Raw genomic sequence first — 21,531 nt, 5'->3', positions numbered from 1 at the left:
GAGGAACAGATTGGACATTGAGCATGACCTCAGAGTTGCTTTGTCTACCATCACCCCAGACTTTGAGACTCTTGTCAGGACATCCCCAGTTATCCCATTAGTTCCCCCAAACTTACTGTCGGTCTGTTATGTTAAGCTAAGAAGTCTTCAGCTGAACCAGAGCTGAGAAGCCACTTTCACAAAGATAGGTAGTGCAAAAATAATCAACGTTGTCGATTATGTCGACTAATCGTTGCAGCCCTACCCCCCACACAGACACACCCAGCTATCCCCCCTCTCTCTTACTCTGCCCCCACAGACTCTGGACTAAGAACCCCCCCCCCCCCCCCCACTGACACACACTGCCACTTTACATTACTAACTCACTGCCACTTTACTGCCATTATTTTATTTTACTGCCATTATTTATATTTACTATATGTAGTATGTACCACTGCTGCTAGAAGATTTGCACTAAATTCTCTTTTACCTCTATATTTATTTCACTCATTCATTTCATTTTTAACTACTGCTTATATTGTATATAGTGGTGTATATTGTGTGTGTACATTGTGTCCTATATGTTACTTTATGTTTATAGTGTCCTATATGTTACTTTATGTTTATATTAGATCTTTTTATATACACTGTGGGAAGGGGGGAACGTAATTTCATTTTTCTGTATGTCTTGCACATTATGGGAAATGACAATAAAGTTGACATTGACTGACTTTCCAAAGCGACTAACAAGTTCTGTAGAACAAGTCAGCAGGAAGGGTACAACTCTGCTGAGTAACAATGCTCATTAGTGTTGAAACTTTGGTGCTGCAGTGTTGAGTGCATAGTAGTAGAGACATAATTAGTATAGTAGTCAGCAATATAGACAAGGAAGATGAATTAGTGGAAGAGTGCATGATAGTAGAAGACAGTAAGAAGGTTAGTAGTTTTTTCTTCTTCTTCTTTAATTTCAAATATTGATTGAAGAAGTGTGATTTTAGTCGACGGCGAAAGATTGGTCGTGTTTGGTCGTGTTTCGGCTGTCCCAACTGTGGTGGGAAGTTCGTTCCACCATTGTGGAGCAAGGACAGAGAATAGGTGGCTTCTCGTTGATGCTTACGGTGCTATGATGGCTCTAGCAGGTCCGATGGTGGATTGTGCTTGAGACAGCCAGCCCTCTAACTGTGCGTTCAGCTGGGATCCTGGAAAAGATGAGGAAATGAGCAAATGTCAGGTTTTTCCAACATTACACTCATGGTGTAAAACTAACAAAATCATCATCATCACCTTTGGTTTATCAAACATCTTTTTAAGTTAGCAAATAACTGCAACCGTGTTACTTTTTGTCATATACATTTGCCTCAATGATTATGTGGAATACGGGCAGTTCTACTGACTCCATCCAAGAGGTAATAATGCACTCATTCAGGGCTTGAAATTAACACCTGCCAGCAGCCAGAGGATGGTGAATCTTGGCTGTGGCAGGTCAATCTGTCAATGCAACGTGCAACGTCGGCAGGCAGCCAGCTTGTTATCATTTTGCCATTTCTATTCTAATCAAAAAAACTTTTGGTGCCAAGGATTGAGACTGGCTGCTGGTGAAATTATAAATCCCACTTGCCACTGTCGCCAATTGACGAGACGGGTAGTTTCATGCCCTGCACTCAATAGATAGTTTAGTTTACAGGACCTGTGGTATCCCAAGCCTGGGATATTCGTCTGGAGGAAGCTTCATACCATCTTTAATAAAAACATCAAACATCAGACCCATCGCATACATCTAGACGAGACAATCAAGATAAAGAGAGATAGAAGATATGAGCATGTCAGGTACCCATGGTGGATTTCAGGACTGTTCAATTGGCATCCGTATAAATAAATGATTGGTGGGCTAGTCTGACATATTGGTGGATTGGTTTAACAATTGGACTTCTAATAGGCCTAAATATATACAGATTACAGAAGAAACACTGAACGTGTCGTTACATTCTTTGATACCGCTCTGTGCACGAAACATGGTACTGATGTTATCTTTATAGCCTGTGTCTGTGTGATATGTGTCTCTGTCTTGAAGTACCCTGCCGTACACTAATTGTACCTCACAGGTTAGAAAGTTGTACCATATTCCTTCTACATATTACATAGCAAAGAACACCATAGCAGCACGGCACTAATGAATAATGAACAGAATCTTTCAGCCCTGTATATAAAAAGGATTTTATGACCATAGAAAGATTACAAAGGAAGTACACTAGTGGTCTTGGTAATTACACTGTGCACTTAAAAACTGATGCCAGTGTTGTGATTTTGTCCAAGGTTATCCGTCTTGAAGCACGTTGCCAGTGCTGAAATAATTGCGGCACAGGGATTAGTAGATTTGGTGTTGTGTCCTATCTTTTTCCAGTTGAATTTAGCCTATAGGAGCTGGAGTAGGCTATATAAAACAAGAAACACAAGTGAATTAGAGAGAGCTTTAACCCCTCATCCCCAAACGCTGCACTGCCAGAATTCCCACATCTGATGTCACCTAATCCTCACCAAGCTTTGGATGTCTGACCTTTGAGAGAACAGCCTCAACCTTTCACTGTCTGCCAATACTAGAACTAACCCCACAGAACTTTGATGGGATAGAAAATGAAATGGCATTCCACAGCTCGTTAGTCAATTCAAATTCTGCAGGCAAACCAGTTGAAAGATTTATGTTCTGATGTCATCATCATAGCAATGAAGAATAGACAACTATAGACCAAACATAAGCAACATGATCTAGATTTAAGACCAAAACCAAAACTGTCGCCAAGACAATGTTGTTTGTTACCCAGTGATCATTACAACAGCAAGCCTAAATGTCAGCTGACAGCATATAAGCTAATCATTAAGTCTGTAGCAGCACACAGAAATAAATCCATTGTGAAGTAATTGCACAGCCATAATTTCCGTTGCCTGGGCTACGGTGCTTCTATCTCTGATGGTGGCACTAGTCATGAATAGGACATGCCACCAACCAGCCATTAGCCACCTTGGCAAGTGGATGCAGAATTTCACCAGTTTACTTCATTAGCCTAAAAAGGTTGGCTACTTGCCAAAGTAGCTAGTGGGATTGACAAATTGACCAGCCACAGCCAAACATTTGACTGGCATTAACGCCAAGACCTATGCCTTACACATAGCCAGCCACATACCAAAAAGAAAAACTACTCATTGTGGTTGGACTCAGATGGGATCAAGCAACGGACCCAAGAAACAAATGATTGATCTCTAGGATATATGTTCAAATGGGAGATGACAAAAGCTAGCTAATAATTGAGAGGGATTAATAACAGGCAGGCAAGCTTGCCGAGCTAAATACATGGGACTAACATAACGAGTACAATGAGGGAGGGGGTTGGTCTGTGCAACATGAACCTTCAGTGTGCTGCCCTGCCCAGTCCTTTCCTTTGTTCCAAGGCAGAGAATGAGAATACTGCGCTCAACTGTGAGTCGGTGTCGGTGGGGTCAGACTGACTAGCAAGACCAGTTTAAAGAGCGGACACTACAGACAGCTACCGACAGGGCGGTCTGGTGAAATGTTATCCAAACTAGACTAAGCTAGTCAATAATATTAGTCCAAAGAGTTCTGTAACGTCAGCTACATAGTTATTGACGCCAGCAGCTACCTTATCGGGCGAAAACAAACATAATAAGACTTCCCTTTGATTTGGAAAAGCTTCACCGTCGACTATCCGGACAGAAAAGTGCCGAATAAGCTCCTAACAATTGAATGAGATGATGTTATGGGGCTGAGACTAGGCTAGTTTACCCGTGTTAGCATAAACCGGATTTCAGCCCCTGCTTTTGATTTGTCAAATCATTACATCAATAGCCATTAACGTATTAGCTATGGGTGTCAAATGTTGGACAACAAGTAACCCAACACAAAACTAGCATGCGAACAAGCGATAGGCATCTGCAGAGGAGTGCTACTAGCTCTCGGCGGGTCCTCTGTTGACAGTTACCCGAGGCAGAGTACCAGCTGCCGGCGTGACTTGCTTCTCGGCACACCACTCGGTTCGACATCTTGGTTCCCAAGCCGCCTATCTTGGTTCACTTAATTCTTGTCGGTGAAAAAGTAAAAAAAAATAAAATCACAAAAATAAGACTCGTTTTCGAACCACACCAGGCAAATTGGCGTTTACTGAGCTAACTTGGTTGCTTGGTTAAAGAGAGACAAAGGACAGTCCCGACTCCGAGACTGCCGAGAGCTAGGCTAGCTTAGCGAGCTTAGCTCTGTCAGTTAGCAACACGGCCAAGGAAAGAAGGAAGGGTCGTTACGTCACATTGTAGCGCGTGGAGGCACGTTGATTGATTGATTGAAAACTTTATTAACAGATTGCAGAATGGGTACAGTACAGTACGGCTCAATACACACAATTGTTAAGGGGATGCAGGCCAGAGAAAGACTTTCGTCTTGTTTACATCAGGGTCCCCCATTTTCAATTCATCATACATGACATACAGATAGACAGTACTGCTAGCGGCACGGTGGTGTAGTGGTTAACACTGTCGCCTCACAGCAAGAAGGTCCAGGGTTCGATTCCCGCTTGGGGACCAGGTTTCCATGATGCCAGTTACCCAGGTGGGGTATCTCCCAGGCCTTTCTGTGTGGAGTTTGCATGTTCTCCCCGTGCTCGCAAGGGTTTCCCCCCCGATAAGATAAACCCAATGGAAAAACATGCACAACAACAAGATCGCTAACGCTGTGGCGTCCTTGACGAAGACGGACAGGAGCACTTGGATTGGTCCCCTGGCGCGGCTCACGTTGACGCCTGTCTGCTCCCGGCTGCCCTTGGGGGGGAAGGACGACGGGATGGGTTAATCGCAGATACGAATTGCATGCATGCATCGCATGTGTGCCAATTGATGACCTCGGAGCAGGTCCTAAATTATTATTATTATTATTATTATTACATCTATACATGTATGACATACCAGATTTGCAAATACAGTACCGTTTGTGATACAAAAATAGTCCAGAAAAGAGTATATACATTTGACGTAGAAACTGTACATTGGAGGAGGTGGGGGACTGTACATTGGAGGTGGTTGGGTAGGAGGGGTGGGTGGGGGACACTGTACAACTGTACAAGCAAAACTACATTGGAATATTGATGAAACCATACTTGGTCATTTACTGTACATTGGAGAGGGTTGGGTTAGGACATTTACAGGGGCCAGTTTCGAATTGCAGTCTCCCGTAGCCCGTAGGTGTTCTTTGAAAGTGGGTAGTGATTCACATTCCTTTACAGCTGTGGGTAGGGCGTTCCACATTGATGTGGCATAATTGCGAAACGTGTTTAGTCCCTTGTTTGAGCCGAATCTGGGTTTAACAGGACATCTCGTTTACTGACCCGTCAGGTTATTACCTCGGATGTCAGAATCATCAGCACATTGTTATTGTAAGTTTGATATATTGGTTGATATTTCCTCATATCTTGTATATTTCATGATTTAATACAGGCTTAATACCCCAGAACCCACCTCACCCCTGCCCACTTTGCCAACCTAGGATGGCTTAGAGTAGACGACAGAGTACAGCAACTTGCAATGGGCCTGGTCTACAAGATACACTATACGACCGGGGTGCCCATGTACATGTCAAAATACTTCCCAAAGGTCAGTGAATACCACAACCACTACACCAGAGGAAGCTCAACAAATCATGTTAAACCCAGATTCGGCTCAAACAAGGGACTAAACACGTTTCGCAATTATGCCACAACAATGTGGAACGCCCTACCCAAAGCTGTAAAGGAATGTGAATCCCTGCCCACATTCAAAATCGCTCTTAAAGAGCACCTACGGGAGGCTGCAATTCGAAACTGGCCACCGTAAATGTCCAAAACCCCCACCACCTCCTAATAGACAGTCTCCTCCCCACCGCATGTATATATTCCCTCCCCGCCGTATGTATATTTCCCTCCCACCCCCTCCTAATGTACAGTCCCCTCCCCATCATATGTATATACTCTGTCAGGATCTAGGGGTAACAGTACTGTATATTTGAATACCGCTTATGTCACAAATGTATCAGTACTAAATACCTACATGTCCCTATGCCATAAATGTCATGTATGTTGTGTATGTCATAAATGTCTATATGAATTGAAAATGGGGGACCCTGATGGAAACAAGACAGACGTCTTTCTCAGGTCTGCATCCCCTTAACAATTGTATGTATTGAGCCGTACTGTATTGTACCCATTCTGCAATCTGTTAAATAAAGTTTTCATTCATAGAACTGGCACCAAGCACAGCATATAACACTATAACACAATATTCTGACGTGTGACCCTTCCTTCTCTTATCGTTTCCTTGGTACGTCAGAGACGTTAAACCCATAGATATCCCCCTACTAGCTAGCTATTTCCGTCACCAGCTCTGGGGAAATAAGCATTGATTGATTGATTGAAAACTTTTTGCAGAATGGGTACAATACAGTACGGCTCAATACACACAATTGTTAAGGGGATGCAGACCAGAGAAAGTCTTTTGTCTTGTTTACATCAGGGTCCCCCATTTTCAATTCATAATGACATTTATGAAATACACAACATACAGATACAGATATATATCATGACATCATACAGGTATATTGTACTGTTACATTTGTGACATACAAGATATGCAAATATACAGTACTGTTAAACAGAGATCCTAACAGAAATTATATACATACAATGGGGAGGAGAGGAGACTGTACATTGGGAGGGGGGGTTTGGACATTTACGGTGGCCAGTTTCGAATTGCAGCCTCCCGTAGGTGCTCTTTGAGCTGTTCTTTTAGGTGGGTATGGATTCACATTTTTTACGGCTGTGGGTAGGGCGTTCCACATTGTTGTGGCATAATTGCGAAACGTGTTTAGTCCCTTGTTTGTGCCGAATCTGGGTTGAACATGATTTGTGGAACTCCCTCTGGTGTTGTGGTCGTGGTATTCACTGACCTTTGGGAAGTATTTCGACATGTACATGGGTACCTTAGTGGTGTAGTGTATCTTGTAGACCAGGCCCATTGCAAGTTGCTGTACTCTGTCATCTACTCTAAGCCATCCTACATTGTCAAAATGTGCAGGGGTGAGGTGGGTTTTAGGAGTAAGGTCAAGCAGTAGTCTAACCAGTTTGTTTTGTGATGTTTGTAATCTTGTTTTTAGCGCCTTTGGTACCATGAGGTGCAAAGACCAGGAACTCTACGAAATTGTCGATTATCATTGTAACATAATGTAATAACTTTTCAAAATGTAATAGCCTTTTCCTTTGGAAGGACTTTAAAATGCAATAAAACCGGATACTGCAATAACTTGCGGGATAATGTAATACATGTGGAACAGATAATGTAACATCTTCAGAGTAATGTAACAACGTATTACATGATCAGGTGGTTGTTACATTATCCTGCAAGTACAGCTTTTTGGATGTATTATCTAATGCAATAACATTACCAGGTTATGTATGTATGTTAATGCAATGTAAGTTATTATATTTATTACATTATTCAGCAAGGTATTATTACAGTATCCGGTTTTACATTTTAAAGTCCCTCTAAAGGAAAAGGTTATTACGTTTTGAAAAGGTATTACATTATCTGGTTTTATTACATTTGAGAGTCCTTAAGGAAAAGGTTATTACATTTCCCACTGTTACATAATGCTTTCTTACCCCCCCCCCCCTCCAGCGTTACTCTTTACAAACATGAAGCCATTTACAGTAAAAAATGCAGAAAATAGGCAGGGTTGTCCCCAACTTAAGAAATTCATAGTTGACAAATAGTCATAGGATTTTTCAACTAATTTATAAACTCATATTTACCCGTTATCACCCCAGCCCATTTTGACAACCTAGGATGGCTTAGAGTAGACAACAGAGTACAGCAACTTGCAATGGGCCTAGTCTACAAGATACACTACCCATGTACATGTCGGGGTACTTACCAAAGGTCAGTGAATACCACAACCCACCTTCAAAACCGCTCTCAAAGAGCACCTTCGGGAGGCTGCAATTCTAAACTGGCCCCCGTAAATGTCCGAACACACTCACACCCACCCACCCCCTCCTAATGTACATTTCCCTCCCCCTCGTATGTATATATTTACTGTTAGGATCTCTGTTAACACATTGGGTGCCAGACCCGAGATATCCCTGGTTAACTCGCCAGCGGTTGAGCGCCAGACCTGAGATTTCTCGGGTTTTGGTCGTTTTTTTTTTATTCGATATTTTTATTCATTACAGGTTCACGGACCTTGGTGTTACCATATGAAATCATTCTGAGATCCCCAAAGTGCAATACCGGCCGCATCCTGTTAGGTGGCAGTATCGCCCAACCTTTGAAACCTTATTTCTCACCGTGTGTTACATCGTATATATGGTTCAGGTAGAGAATTTAGACGATGCCAAGTAAATCTCTTCATCCGACCACTTCGACCTTCCGATCAATTCCACCTTGATCCTACAATGATTTCATATCGATCCAGCTGATCAGCGTGTGTGGTGTTCAAAACGAATGCCGTTACTGGCGATCAAAGCATCAAACCCCCCCCCCCTTTCATGCATTCATGATGAAACATAATACCTATTATATACATTTGATTTGGAAATAGTAGTGTCCAGGCGAGAAAGCCAACTCTTATAGCAGAATTCACGTAGCACCCTATAACTCAGCTTTTCGGGAATTAGCCCAGATCACTCCTAAACTATACAATATTCACCACAGGATAACGCGCAAACGTATGCGAGAAAATCTCTTTTTTGCATGTTCGACGGGAGAAAGTGACTGTCAAATGACCATAGTATCTCCATAGCTATAATAGCTATAATATAGATACAGCTCTCCAAACATAGTGACGCACAGTGAAAATAGGCTATGGAAAGCTGGCGCATTAGCTACAGGGATAAGGGTAATGGCTGGCGCTGAAAGTGTTAACAGTACTGTGTATTTGCATATCTTGTATGTCACAAATGTAACAGTACTGTATATCTGTATGTCATAAATGTCATGGTTAGATTAGATGACTAGATTCGATTTTTATATCTGTATGTTGTGTATGTCATAAATGTCATTATGAATTGAAAATGGGGGACCCTGATGTAAACAAGACGAAAGTCTCTCTGGTCTGCATCCCCTTAACAATTGTGTGTATTGAGTTGTACTGTAATGTACCTCATCCCTGCTCAGGGAAGAGCATGTCACTAATGCAAACTTGTATGGGGGGGTGCTAAGGGTGAGCGAGAAAGTGGCAGTCAGGAGAATGAGGCTGAGCAGGCCTTCACAGAGCCATCATTGCCAGCAAATGTCTCCAATGACGTACTCTTTGCTGTTGTAAATCAAATCTTTAACAATTTATTATTGTCCATTTTATTTGAAAGCACTTTGTAATAATAATCTTTTACAAAATACACATTTCAAACAGACATGGAAATACTGCCCATCTGTGATAAATGGGGGACTAAAGCAAAAAAAGAATTGCACAAAAAAGACTTCTGCCGAATTACATAATTACAACAAAAAAATAAGTGAAAAACCCATCAAATACAAAATTCTAAAGATATAAATTCAACAGAAGTTGCCCGTTCAAAATCCATTGGTAAGATGTTAACTCCGGTCATCAATCTGGGACTTGTTCTGGAGAAGGTGTGCAGCTAAGAACTCAATGGGATCATCTGGCCTGGAGAGAAAATAACAGAAAACTAAATCATCTTTAAAAAGGAACATGCCAACATTATAATGGTAAATGGTGCATTTATATAGCGCTTTTATCCAAATCGCTTTACAATTTGTTCCTCACATTTTACCCATTCACACACCGACGGCAGAGGCAACCATGCAAAGTGCCAACCTGCTCATCGGGAGCAGTTAGGGGTTAAGTCAGTGTCTTGCTCAAGGACACGCTACCCGGGAGGAGTGGGAATCAAACCGGGAACCTCCAGATTACCGGATTACCAGACGACTGCTCTACCTCCCGAGCCACTGTCACCCCTGAGAAATGGATAGATAGATACCAATTTCCTCTCTGTGCATTCAGTAGAAAGCTATCCAGCTGCAAGCTGGCCTAGCTTAGCACAAATGAATGGAAGCAGATATGGACCACTAGACTAGCTGTTGGCCAAAAACACCTCTCTGAGTTTTAAGATAGGCTAGCTGGTCCATATCCGCTTCCATTCATTTGTGCTAAACTAGACTAGCTTGCAGCTGGATAGCCTTCCACTGAACGCGCAGAGAGGAAACTGGTGTCTATCTTCTTGTCCGACTCTCAAGACGTTAATCGCATTTCCCATAATGTTGGCGTGTTCCTTTACCATATCACTTACTCAGAACAAAATGACTTATATCAGAAAAATATCACACACATCCAAACACTCTAATCAGTGTTGCACACATGCATTTAGTTTGACAGTTATTGAGAGTAAATTAGTTTGAATATGGCCACCAGTGATGTCATTGGGGACAATGTGTTAATTGAAATGATATAGGTGGGAAAATAGCAATACCATGTCTTATGAGGAACTGCTACCTTATCATTTCATTGAGCTGTAATTAACACAACACAAGGATTCAATGTCTCCCATTCACATCACTGGTGGCCATATTCAAACTAATTTACTCTCAATAACTGTCAAACTAAATGGATATGTGCAAAAGGTTTAGAGTTTTTGGATGTGTGTGAGATTATGTTACAGTTATTCACCTTTGTTAGTCACTTGTGGTGAAGTGCCCCTTTAAAAGCCCCAATCTGGGTATTGAGCAGGTACATGGGTGAGAGGTTGCTTTGTAGATAGGAACACATTTTGGTAAATACACTTATTTGTCATGTTACCCAGATTCAGACGAGAAGATTGATATCAGTTTCATATCTGTTTTGGGGTTGCTGGAAGTTGTATTTCTTCATGTTTCACAGAGCTAGACTAGCTGCTCCCTACTGCTTCCAGTCCTTGTGCTAAGCTAGGCTAGCTGCTCCCTGCTTCCAGTCCTTGTGCTAAGCTAGGCTAGCTGCTCCCTACTGCTTCCAGTCATTGTGCTAAGCTTGGCTACCATGCACCTGGACCTCTCTCTCTCTCTGGGGCTACTGGACACACAGAGGTGTAACTGATATCAATCATCTTGTCAGCCTCTGGGGAAGATGGCACATAAGTTTATTCCCCAAAATGTTGGAGTGTTCCTTTTATCCATGGTAAACACAAATTACCAATGTAAACAAGCCAAACAAGCTCAGTCAATCAATATATTTGGGGTTGGGCTACCCAATTACTTACTTTTGGATTATGGATTGGGCCTTTAACAACAAGACTATGTCTCTTTAAAATCTCAACAGTACTCTACCCTGTACATTGAGCCATTGTATTATTATTATATCTCTGTAAATACTCCCAATTGTAAACGGCATGTGAGCAACTGAGCACGTTTAGTAAAACGTAAGGTTGCAACATACCTTTCCTTGGCTAACAAGGCAAGACCCTGCTGCAGAATTGGGACCACAGTTTGGTCCAGATAGGCCCGCGTGGGGAGAGACTGGAGATCCACTATCTGTTTAACTGCCTTCTCTATGTTCGGCTTTTCATCCTTGATGAGTGAAAAGGAGGGAAGGAAGGAAGGAGAGGACAGAAGAGGAACAAATAACATTCATAGCTCAGCACATTTAAAGGAAAAATGATACCATTCTCATATGATGTAAGGCTGCTGTGTTGTTATACATTATACAGTAATGCAATTAGAGGTGCTGCATACGCTCCTCTACATTGGAAATTAATTGAATGCTGCTGCACTACTAAACTTGGCTGCTTTGGGTGAGAACAGTCCATTACTGTACTAGGAAAAATACTTTCCTTTTTAGAATTCAAACATGAAAAACCATCCTGTACGCTAAGCTTTTTCACTAGGGGCACACTTGGCAAAAAAAATTTTAGGGGCACATTTTTGAATAACAATTTTACCATTATTTATATCGATTGTTTTTGATAAAAAAAAAAGAGAGAAAGAAAATTATTTTATATAATTTTTTTTTTAATAAAATATATATATTATATAATCATACTTGTATTATCTGCGAGACATCGCCACCACGCAACAAGTCTAAATGCTCGCTATATGCAACCAGCTCCACTGTCTGTGTGTACTCGAGTAGCCTCCAGCTACGGCCAGGATTCCCCGGAGCTGCAGCTGGACCCTATACTGTAGCCTCCAGCTACGGCCAGGATTCTCCGGCGCTGCAGCTGAGCCCTATTGACTATATTCAGCGTGCCCTCAGCTCGAATACGCATCGACTCAATGTTATAACTTATAAGACATTGATATCAGGAGCTATCTGAACTATTTAGTTTAATGGGACGTTTCGTTTTGAACAGTAAGCTAACGCGAGCTATCATGCACTACTAGACTTACTGGAGCATTTGTTGATAGCTATCAGTAGCTAGCCGGCTGGCAGGCTCACGAGGTTCCAGTGTCCCACTTAGAGACTAGTGTTTACAACAGCCACAGGTGCAGGAGGAGCAGCAGACGCTGCAGCTCTCTCTGTGTGTCTGAGTTCAGTTCAGTTCGGCTCACTATAGGAGGTCGAACGCGTTGAAAATATGAAGCAATACTAACTTTACTTTTCTTCATAGCTAAATCAGACAGTCAGCCAGTCTATCAGAGTGAGTGCTCAGTCGATTGTTCCCGCTGATCATACCTGCTGAGTGCTCACTGCTCAGCTCGCGTGAGTGACGTCATCGCGTCATCACACGCCTTGGATAATTTAGAAGTGAAATGCGAATGCAAGGCTTGAAAGCACTACTCGCAAGCCCGCCCCCAGATAATATTTACCAATCGCAACGGCCAATTAAAGGGGCAATTCGCGACGATATCATCGCAGTGTACAGCCCAATATTCTGCTAAACTGCAGTTGGCTAAATTGGCTAATCTCAACACCATCTAACAGTGCAACCTCAGAAGGTGAGGGAAAACACAAGAAATGAATGGTTAGCCTTGTTGAATTACACTTATCCAATGAAGTTCTAACTTCAAGTGCTAAAATATTCAACTACAATGCAGAGTTCAGTTGAGGTACCATTTTCTCAAACTGATCTGGGGACGGACCAGAGCAAAGTCCACATGAAAACAAGAATTTTTAGAAAACCTCTACAACCACATAGCTCTCATTTACAGTACCCTCCCAGACTTTCGCAGAGTAAAGCTTTGGTTGTTCGATGATAATTACTACCAAAGCTTCGAAGCCCAAAATATGGTAATCGGGACAGCCCTACATAGGTTTGTAGCTCCCAAAACACAAACTGGTAGAAGTGAGACGGACATACCGCTGTGCTCTCCATGCTTTGATCCATGTCTGTGTTATCTGTTTGAAACAAAACAAAAGTACTGGTGAGATTGTGGAACAAACCAGATTTCAACCCACCTCTCCCATCTTCCAGTTCCTATATAGACATGAGCAGCAACAATACATAACATAGGCCTGTATAGGCTAGTGCAAAGCTCATGTCCAGCTCAATATTACACTTACTGCTGTATACTTTATATTAGAATTATTATATTACAAAACATAGGAAAATCCCGGACCGTATTTTATTCTTTATTCGTAGGCTTATTTTTTATTCTTATTCGTGACTAATTGTTCTGTCTACGTAAATGTTTACTGTGAGCGATTTGTAGTGCCAAATTTCCCTCGGGACGATTAACAATTTAATCGCCGGAAACACAGAAACTCGTCATTCCCCGCCATGCTCATTCTGCCGAAGACGCCGTAACACGTCTTTGATATCAATATTTCAAAAATCTGTGATCGAAATCATATTTCTCCCCCGGGGACCTGAGATATACTGCTGAGCTCCACTCAACTCTCTAACGGTTCAAGAGCGCCATCTGGTGGCCGATCGGCAGATCGCCCAACAGGAAGTCATGTGGATGAAGTGGTGCTCACCCATATTTCGTCCGGGCACTCGCTATCATTAGCAGGACTCCATCTTGACACAGTGAACACCGATCGGTGCAAATAACTCGACAAACAACATGATTTGGACGTATACTATTATACAACCTGGAAATGGATCGGGTATTTATACATCCCATAATAGGAATATCTCTGCTCCACGCTCATCGCCCAACAGCGCGAGGAAGATACGGTAAGATCCAGCGTTATTTTCCAACGTGTTCTTTACTAACTGCTCTGATGATCATATCACCCACACTAGATGAATGATATAACGTTGCCCACGGAATTATAAACGACCCCCCGCCCATCCGGTCAACATCAGATCATACGTAGTAACTCCTAGAAGCACATCCAGTTGACATTTTTTATCTCACACAGATTCCTACCAAACTGTATTTGATCATCAATATAATGCATTTAGGGCTATACATCAAGTTCTGGAGAAAGCTGCAGAAAACGATAAAAACATACTTATACTTTAGACCGTATTTTAGTATGAATATGTGAATGAAAAAGTATAACGTTGCTACACCCTGAACAATAGATATAGGACATTGAATGGGCCATAATAATGTCAATTTAGCAATACAATTTAAAAAGTTATAGCCCTGCAAAGAAGGGGAACTTCTCCATAGACAAATAGAGATGGCGAGGGATGGTAAATTATGAATTTAACCATGGCAATCAAAGTGTTAAAGTATTTCTATCCTATTGTAAAAGGGGGTTATTTCAGACAAGGCAACTGTGCTGTATGCTACATGCCCTGGATCTGGTCAGAGTGGCCTCGGGGAGGTGGTGTTTTCACGCTTGAAGAGCCTGCGTGGATAGGACTTTTGCAGCTGACCAACAGAACTTGAATTTGAAAGTGCTGTGGGATCATCAGTGTCACCGATAAGCGATTATGAGACATCATAAGCACACCATGAGTGTGTTATCATAATTAGGTGATTCCCATACATGGCAACCAACCACAAGATGTAGAGAGGGTTACACTTAGCGCTCTATGTTTGTTACAGTTATTTCTGCTTACCCTCCCCAGCCTCCTACCACCACAAATAACCGAAGAGCCCGTGGGAAACATAGTAAATTCGTGTTAATCCATAGAATGTGCAAAAAAAAAAAACAGGGGGTGAATGCTTTCCGGGGCAGTTCGATCGACTTGTTATAACAATCTCATAACACAGTCATACCAGATGCATGTATGATAATGTATGTCAGGAACTTTGTTTCGTTTGTGTAAGTAATGAAATAATAGTACACACGCTTAAAATAACAGGCCTACATCATGATCAACATCGCTCTGCAATACGCGCGCATTAGTAACCTGGCCCGCGAGGAACATTTTGTTTTCATGGCACAACGAGCGTTAGTTAACAGGGTTACTACACCGTTCCCATGTAGCTACGAACTAGTGTATAAATAACCATTTAGTTTTGTTTACCTTCAGCCATTGTTTTTGTTTTACGAACGTAGTTTGGCGATAGAGTGGCGAGTGCAAAGTTCCGTTTGCGGCACCGTGGAGAAAAGCAACACACTTCCTGGTAAATGTAGCTATTTGACTTCACAGTAAAAGACCCAATGCCGCACACACATAAAATAATACAAATATTATTTGTATTATTATTGATTTGATCCAAGATTCCCAGGTCATACTATGGAAAGCCAAAGGGCTCACATTTACGCCACAATTCCCCACCCGTCACACGTACATTTGACTTTGTTTCCATAGTATGTCCAGTCAGTGGGTAAGTCAGAGGCACCTTTTGACACAATGCCTTTATTGTGAAAGTCAAACGTAGGCCTTTCCGCACAGGCAAGACCGGAAGTAACGTGGTTTACGCGGAACCGTGTTTTTTTGTTGACATGTCACGGAGCAGGCGGAACTGTTATTCCTTATGAATACGATTTGAAGGAGGAAATCTAGTATTTGTTTTTGTCATTACTAACTTTCGCTATCTCAGTCCGTTTCACAATTACGTGGGCGAATCATGTCGGTCAAAATAAAAGACAACGGTGAAATTATTAAAGGGCATCATAAGCAGGCATTTGAATACATATCCGTGGCATTAAGAATCGACGAGGATGATAAAGGTACGTTTTATTTTGTATTATTTCCCCCCTTTTTACATTAGACCCGCAATAATCACAATTTAAATGATATTCGCATTGCCTGCAATTCGAAACTGGCCCATGTAAATGTCCTAACCCAACCCCCTCCAATGTACAGTAAATTACCAAGTATGGTTGTCAATATTCCAATGTACAGTTTTGCTTGTACAGTTGTACAGTGTTCCCCCCACCCCTTGGATATGTACTACATAAGGCTTCAAGCTATGGCTCCGTCTGGATTTGTAAGCCATACCACCTTCTGGGGAAATACTACCGCTGGACTACTAACTACTACAGAAAAACTTGAGTAACACGTTTTTTTACAACTCAAGTCCAGACCTATGTTACTCTATTAGTATTACGTTAGCACTAAAAGTGACATTTTTCAGTGAAACTTCAGAATGTCATCTTTCAAAAGAGAACAGGCTCATGCATGTGCTATAAGTATAAAGTATGTTGTTTTGGTTTGCAAAAAAAGTATGCAGTCCTCAAAAACGAAAACGAAAATGGCCAGGAGACTCGTTGCAGGTTAACAGGCTCGTGACTTTCTATTTTTTAAAGTGACATTTTGTTTAAAGTGATTGTTTTAGCGGTTGCCGCATGAGTGTTGTGTGTGTGTGTGTGTGTGTCTGTGTGTGCTCATGTGTACTTGTGAGTGGAGAGTTCAGTGTTCTGATGGCCTGGGGGAAGAAGCTGAGCCGGAGTGTCTCTGTTCTTGCAGCGTGTGAATGAATGAATGAATGAAAACTTTATTAACAGATTGCAGAGTGGGTACAGTGCAGTACAGCTCAATACATACAATTGTTAAGGGGATGCAGACCAGAGAAAGACTTTCGTCTTGTTTACACCAGGGTCCCCCATTTCCAATTCATCGTAACATATATGACATACATGACATACAGATAGACAGTACTGCTACATCTATACATTTATGACATACCAGATTTGCAATTACAGTACTGTATTTGTGATACAAAAAGGAGTGGGGGTGGGGGGGGGGGGGGGTTGGGTAGGAGTGGGGGGGGGGGCTTGGGTAGGAGGGGTGGGTGGGGACTGTACATTGGAGGTGGTTGGGGGGGTGGGGGGGGGGGGGGTGGGTAGGAGGGGTGGGTGGGGGACACTGTACAACTGTACAAACAACACTGTACATTGGATTATTGACAAGACCATACTTGGTAATTTACTGTACATTGGAGGGGGTTGTGTTCGGACATTTACAGGGGCCAGTTTCGAGTTGCAGTCTCCCTTAGGTGTTTTTTGAGAGTGTTTTTGAAAGTGGGTAGTGATTCACATTCCTTTACAGCTTTGGGTAGGGCGTTCCACATTGATGTGGCATAATTGCGAAACGTGTTTAGTCCCTTGTTTGAGCCGAATCTGGGTTTAACATGATTTGTGGAGCTCCCTCTGGTGTTGTGATCGTGGTATTCACTGACCTTTGGGAAGTATTTAGTCATGTACATGGGTACCTTGGTCGTGTAGTGTATCTTGTAGACCAGGCCCATTGCAAGTTGCTGTACTCTGTCGTCTACTCTAAGCCATCCTAGGTTGTCAAAGTGGGCAGGGGTGAGGTGGGTTCTAGGAGTAAGGTCAAGCAGTAGTCTGACCAGTTTGTTTTGAGATGTTTGTAATTTTGTTTTTAGCGCCTTTGAGGTGCTTTGGTACCATGAGGTGCAAGCATAGTCGTAGTACCCTTGAATGAGTGCTCCTGCTAGAGTCTTCAGGGTATTCTTGTTTACCAGTGAGGAGATCCGGTACAAGAAACAAGTTCGTTGGTTGACTTTTTTTATTACATTGGATGCCATTTTGTCACAGGAAAGATTTGCCTCTAGGATGGAACCCAGGTAGGTAATATCTTCTTTCCTTGTGACAATATTGTCACCCACTGTAACTGAGAAGCCGTCGGTCTTGCTGAGTTTGTTATTTGAACCGAAGAGAATGGACTCTGTTTTGCCCATGTGTAATGATAGTTTGTTATCAGCGAGCCATATGCAGATTTTGCTTAGTTCTGAGCTGAGGGTTTTTTCAACCTGTAATTTGTTCTTGTCAGAGACCAGCAGGGCTGAGTCGTCCGCAAACAGGAACAAGTTGCAGTCACAAGCTGACGACATGTCATTTGCATAAATTAGGAACAGTAGCGGACCTAGTATGCTTCCTTGTGGAACACCACAGTTTACTGTGAGGGGGGGGGATAGGGTACCGTTTACCTCCACCATCTGCTCTCTCCCCTCCAGGTAGGATTGCATCCAGCTCACTGATAGACTATCAAAACCAATTGCTTTTAGCTTGTCAATCAGAATGGTGTGATTGACAGTGTCGAAGGCCTTTTGTAGGTCCAGCATGACCATGCCGCAGTATTTGCCCGCGTCCACCTCTTGTTTGATGTGGTCGTTTAAATAGAGAAGGCATGTGTCAGTGGAGTGGGATGTTCTGAAGCCAGATTGGAATTCGTAGATTCGATTTTTTTCCGCAAGGTATTTTTCGACCTGTTCGTATACAATTTTTTCCATGACTTTCGAGATGGAGGTAAGGATAGAAACAGGGCGGTAGTTGCCTGGGTCTAATTTACTGCCTTTTTTGTGCAGAGGGGTCACTCTCGCAATTTTGAAGTACTTGGGGACGTGTCCCTGTTTTATAGAGAGGTTTATTATGTGTGTGATGACTGGGGTGATGGCGGCTGCTGAGTCTCTGAGGAATTTGGAGGGGATGTTGTCATGGCCAGTGGCCTTGTTAGGTTGGAGGGCGCTCAGTTTTTTGAGTACCTCATCTGTTGTTACCATTTCCAGTTTGAAGTCATCTTTGTGGACCCCTAGGTTTTTGTAGTAAGCTACTATGTGTTCTACCCCATAATGCCCTGAGTGGGAGGGTAGTTTGTTTACCAGTGTTGTGGCTATGTTTGTGAAGAAACTATTTAAGTAATTGGCTACATCCAGCTTTTCTGTGATGAGCGTGTTGTCCGTCTTTATGTTTATGTTTGAGAATCTGGTTTTAAGTTTTTTACTGCAGCCTAGTTGGTTATTGAGTAATTTCCAAAGTTCACGCGGTTTGTTTTTGTTTTCCTCGGTTTTGTCATTGATGAATTTTTTCTTTGCTGTTTTGATCATGGAGTTTACATCATTTCTTAGTCTGTTTCTTTCCAGTTTGAGTTCAGTCACGTGGGCTTGGAGTTCACTGCTCGTGCTTATGTTAAGCTTTGACTGACTTTTACGAAACTCAGAGCATTTTTTGTCCCTGGTTTTCATAGCGGTCAGTATTTCAGCGTGCATCCACGGCTCAGCGCGATTTTTTACCCTGGTGGTTCTTAGGGGGGCCATGTTGTTTAGTATCGTTGAAAATTTGGTTTTGAAGCCAAGCCATGTTTCTTCAACCAGTGTACCATTGAGCTCATCTGACCAGTCCAGACCCTCCAGTTCAAGGTTAAAGGCCTCGCTAGAGTAGGTTTTTAGGTCTCTAGATGTGACTGTTTTGTGACAGCCAGCCTTTTGTTTTAGCTTTTTGCGGGTACAGAATATCATATAATGATCACTTAACCCGCATGCTATAACCCCTTTATTGGCGATCTTGGACTTGTCAGAGGTCAGGATGAGGTCAATGGTAGTCTGAGTTGATTCACACACACGTGTGGGTTGTGTGATTAGTTGGCTGAGGCCGTGCAGATCACAAAACCTATTGTAGGATTTGAAGACGGGTGCATCTTTTTGTTGCATATCCGTGTTCCAATCCCCAATAAGAATCATTTCTGTATCCTCAACTCCAGCTAAGCACTCATCCAACACGTCATAAAAGCCATTTTGGTCTGGCGGTCTGTAAATTGTGCCGACTAGAACAGATTTAGCCCTTTCAAATAGAATTTCTACAAAAACAGTTTCAATAGCCTCATGATCTAGGTCTGTACGGTTAATAAATTTGGTGTCTTGATGGATGTACATACAGACACCTCCTCCATGCCTGTTCCTGTCATTGCGGACTAAAGAATAGTTCTCTAATTCAATTTCCGGGTCTGTTACTGATGGGTCCAGTTTGGTTTCTGAGAAACATAGTATGTTTACCTTTCCGCTACTGAAATGATTTCTTATTTCTGCCAGTTTGTGCCTGAGGCTATTTACATTAAGATGAAAGATATGTAGTCCGTTTTTATCTGCTGTGTCGTCAATATCATTGAGATAAAGGTAGGATTCTTCTTCTGTGGGAAGGGGGGGGGGGCTCTGTGATGTCCGGAGGGGGGGTGGGGGATCCTAGTCCGTGTGGTTGATCTTGTGGCGGTAGGTGGGGAGGGGGGGATGGGGTCCTGTGTTCATTGATGTTAGGAGGGGGGGTGGGGATGATCCTTTGTCCTCTGCTGGTGTATTTGGTCGGTGTGAAAACCCGCGACGTGGGGGGGGGGGCTGGTTGCTGTCCTCAGATGTCTCTGGAGGCCCTCCGTTGTGGGGGAGGGGGGGTGGGTCGGTTAGTCTAGCTGTCCTGGCGGGGCTAGCCGAGTCAACCGGCGGGTCCCTGGTGCTCACGTCCCGCGCTGATATGAGTCCCCTGATTGCAAGCTCTCTCCCTCTTGCATCTTGGCTCCTCTGCTTGGGCTTCGGTGAGGGGATGTCGCCGCCTGCTGGTCGGTTGGTGCATCCGCTGGCCGTTGTGTCCTGGGCCGGCGACGGTGTGGAGATGCATGCTATTGACGGTGTGAGGATGAGCCGTTGATTCTTCGCCTGTTGGCGCGTTAAAACAGGTCCTGGGTTCTGATGAATGTCTCCAGACAGGAGCAAATACAATAAAAACATCGATTTTCTATCAAACTTGCCTGTCGGGGGTAGTCTCTTTCTTTCGGGATTCGCCGTCAACAGTCTGTGAATAGTTGCCGCTCCAATAGCCGGATGTTTACTCTCCGAGCCATTCAACAGGTAAAAGTCACAATGGGACTGTAGATTTGCGCGTTTGTTGCCTTCCACCGCCGTTTCCTGACGATTCTGTGCTGAATTCAGGCACACGTCTGTAATCCAAAGTATGGCGAGCAAGAAATGCATAAATATTCCTGTATATCTTCTTTTTGTTGATTTTTGTTGTTGGTTTCCATGGGAACAGCAAGAGCTGGATATTCTGCGACCGTTCATGTCGAGAGCCGGAAGTGTTGTGACCGTAGGCGCTTGCCTGACCGCAGCAGCTTGAACAGGCTGTTGTTGGGGTGGTGGGGGTCTTTCATTATTCAGCAGGCTCTGGATTTGCACGGTGACCATGTCAGGTCCTCTGTGATGTGGACACCCAGGTACTTGAAACTGCTCACCCTGTCCACGATAGCCCCGTTTATCCACAGTGGCTGTCCCCTGCTGTATTCGGACTATTGTATAGGACTCATGTATGCACGAGGAGACATAATATCTATCTATTTATCGCGTGATAATGAAAATGAATCCGATGATTTTGACGGGCGCGATTCGGATGATTTGCTATTACCTTTTGTCAGTCATTCTAGTCTCCGTGTGTGGGGAGGCGGGGCCGCTGGCGTTACTACA

At 43.0% G+C, this 21,531-nt stretch overlaps 3 protein-coding genes across 4 annotated transcripts in view; 1 reads left to right on the top strand and 2 right to left on the bottom strand.

Moving 5' to 3' along the window:
* The window catches only part of memo1 (mediator of cell motility 1), a 28,269-nt gene extending 24,047 nt beyond the window's left edge, over positions 1–4,222 (bottom strand). Inside the window, exons 1-2 of the mRNA XM_084322099.1 lie at positions 3,972–4,222; positions 1,097–1,178 (exon numbers count right to left, since the gene is read on the bottom strand). Coding sequence (XP_084178225.1) covers positions 1,097–1,178; positions 3,972–4,032 — 143 coding nt within the window. The 5' untranslated portion in view covers positions 4,033–4,222. The remainder of the gene's footprint in view (positions 1–1,096; positions 1,179–3,971) is intronic.
* Positions 4,223–9,328: 5,106 nt separating this feature from the next.
* On the bottom strand, positions 9,329–15,449 carry LOC311234441 (protein dpy-30 homolog). The gene is made up of 4 exons (XM_084321618.1): positions 15,366–15,449; positions 13,293–13,330; positions 11,432–11,562; positions 9,329–9,670 (listed from the first exon to the last, which is right to left on the bottom strand). Exons 1-4 carry the CDS (start codon positions 15,373–15,375, stop codon positions 9,598–9,600), a joined length of 252 nt encoding a protein of 83 aa, XP_084177744.1. The 5' UTR covers positions 15,376–15,449; the 3' UTR covers positions 9,329–9,597.
* A 356-nt stretch (positions 15,450–15,805) lies between these two features.
* The window catches only part of LOC311234056 (spastin-like), a 104,262-nt gene continuing 98,536 nt past the window's right edge, over positions 15,806–21,531 (top strand). For both annotated transcript variants that reach the window (XM_084321149.1, XM_084321148.1), the window contains exon 1: positions 15,806–16,015. In XM_084321149.1, coding sequence (XP_084177275.1) covers positions 15,913–16,015 — 103 coding nt within the window. In that variant the 5' untranslated portion in view covers positions 15,806–15,912. The remainder of the gene's footprint in view (positions 16,016–21,531) is intronic.

The sequence above is a fragment of the Notolepis coatsorum genome (assembly GCF_963971535.1).
Source record: "Notolepis coatsorum genome assembly, chromosome: 9".
Lineage (NCBI taxonomy): Eukaryota > Metazoa > Chordata > Actinopteri > Aulopiformes > Paralepididae > Notolepis > Notolepis coatsorum.
The sequence above is the reverse complement of the archived record's forward strand: the minus strand, read 5'-3'. Positions and strand labels throughout refer to the sequence as shown.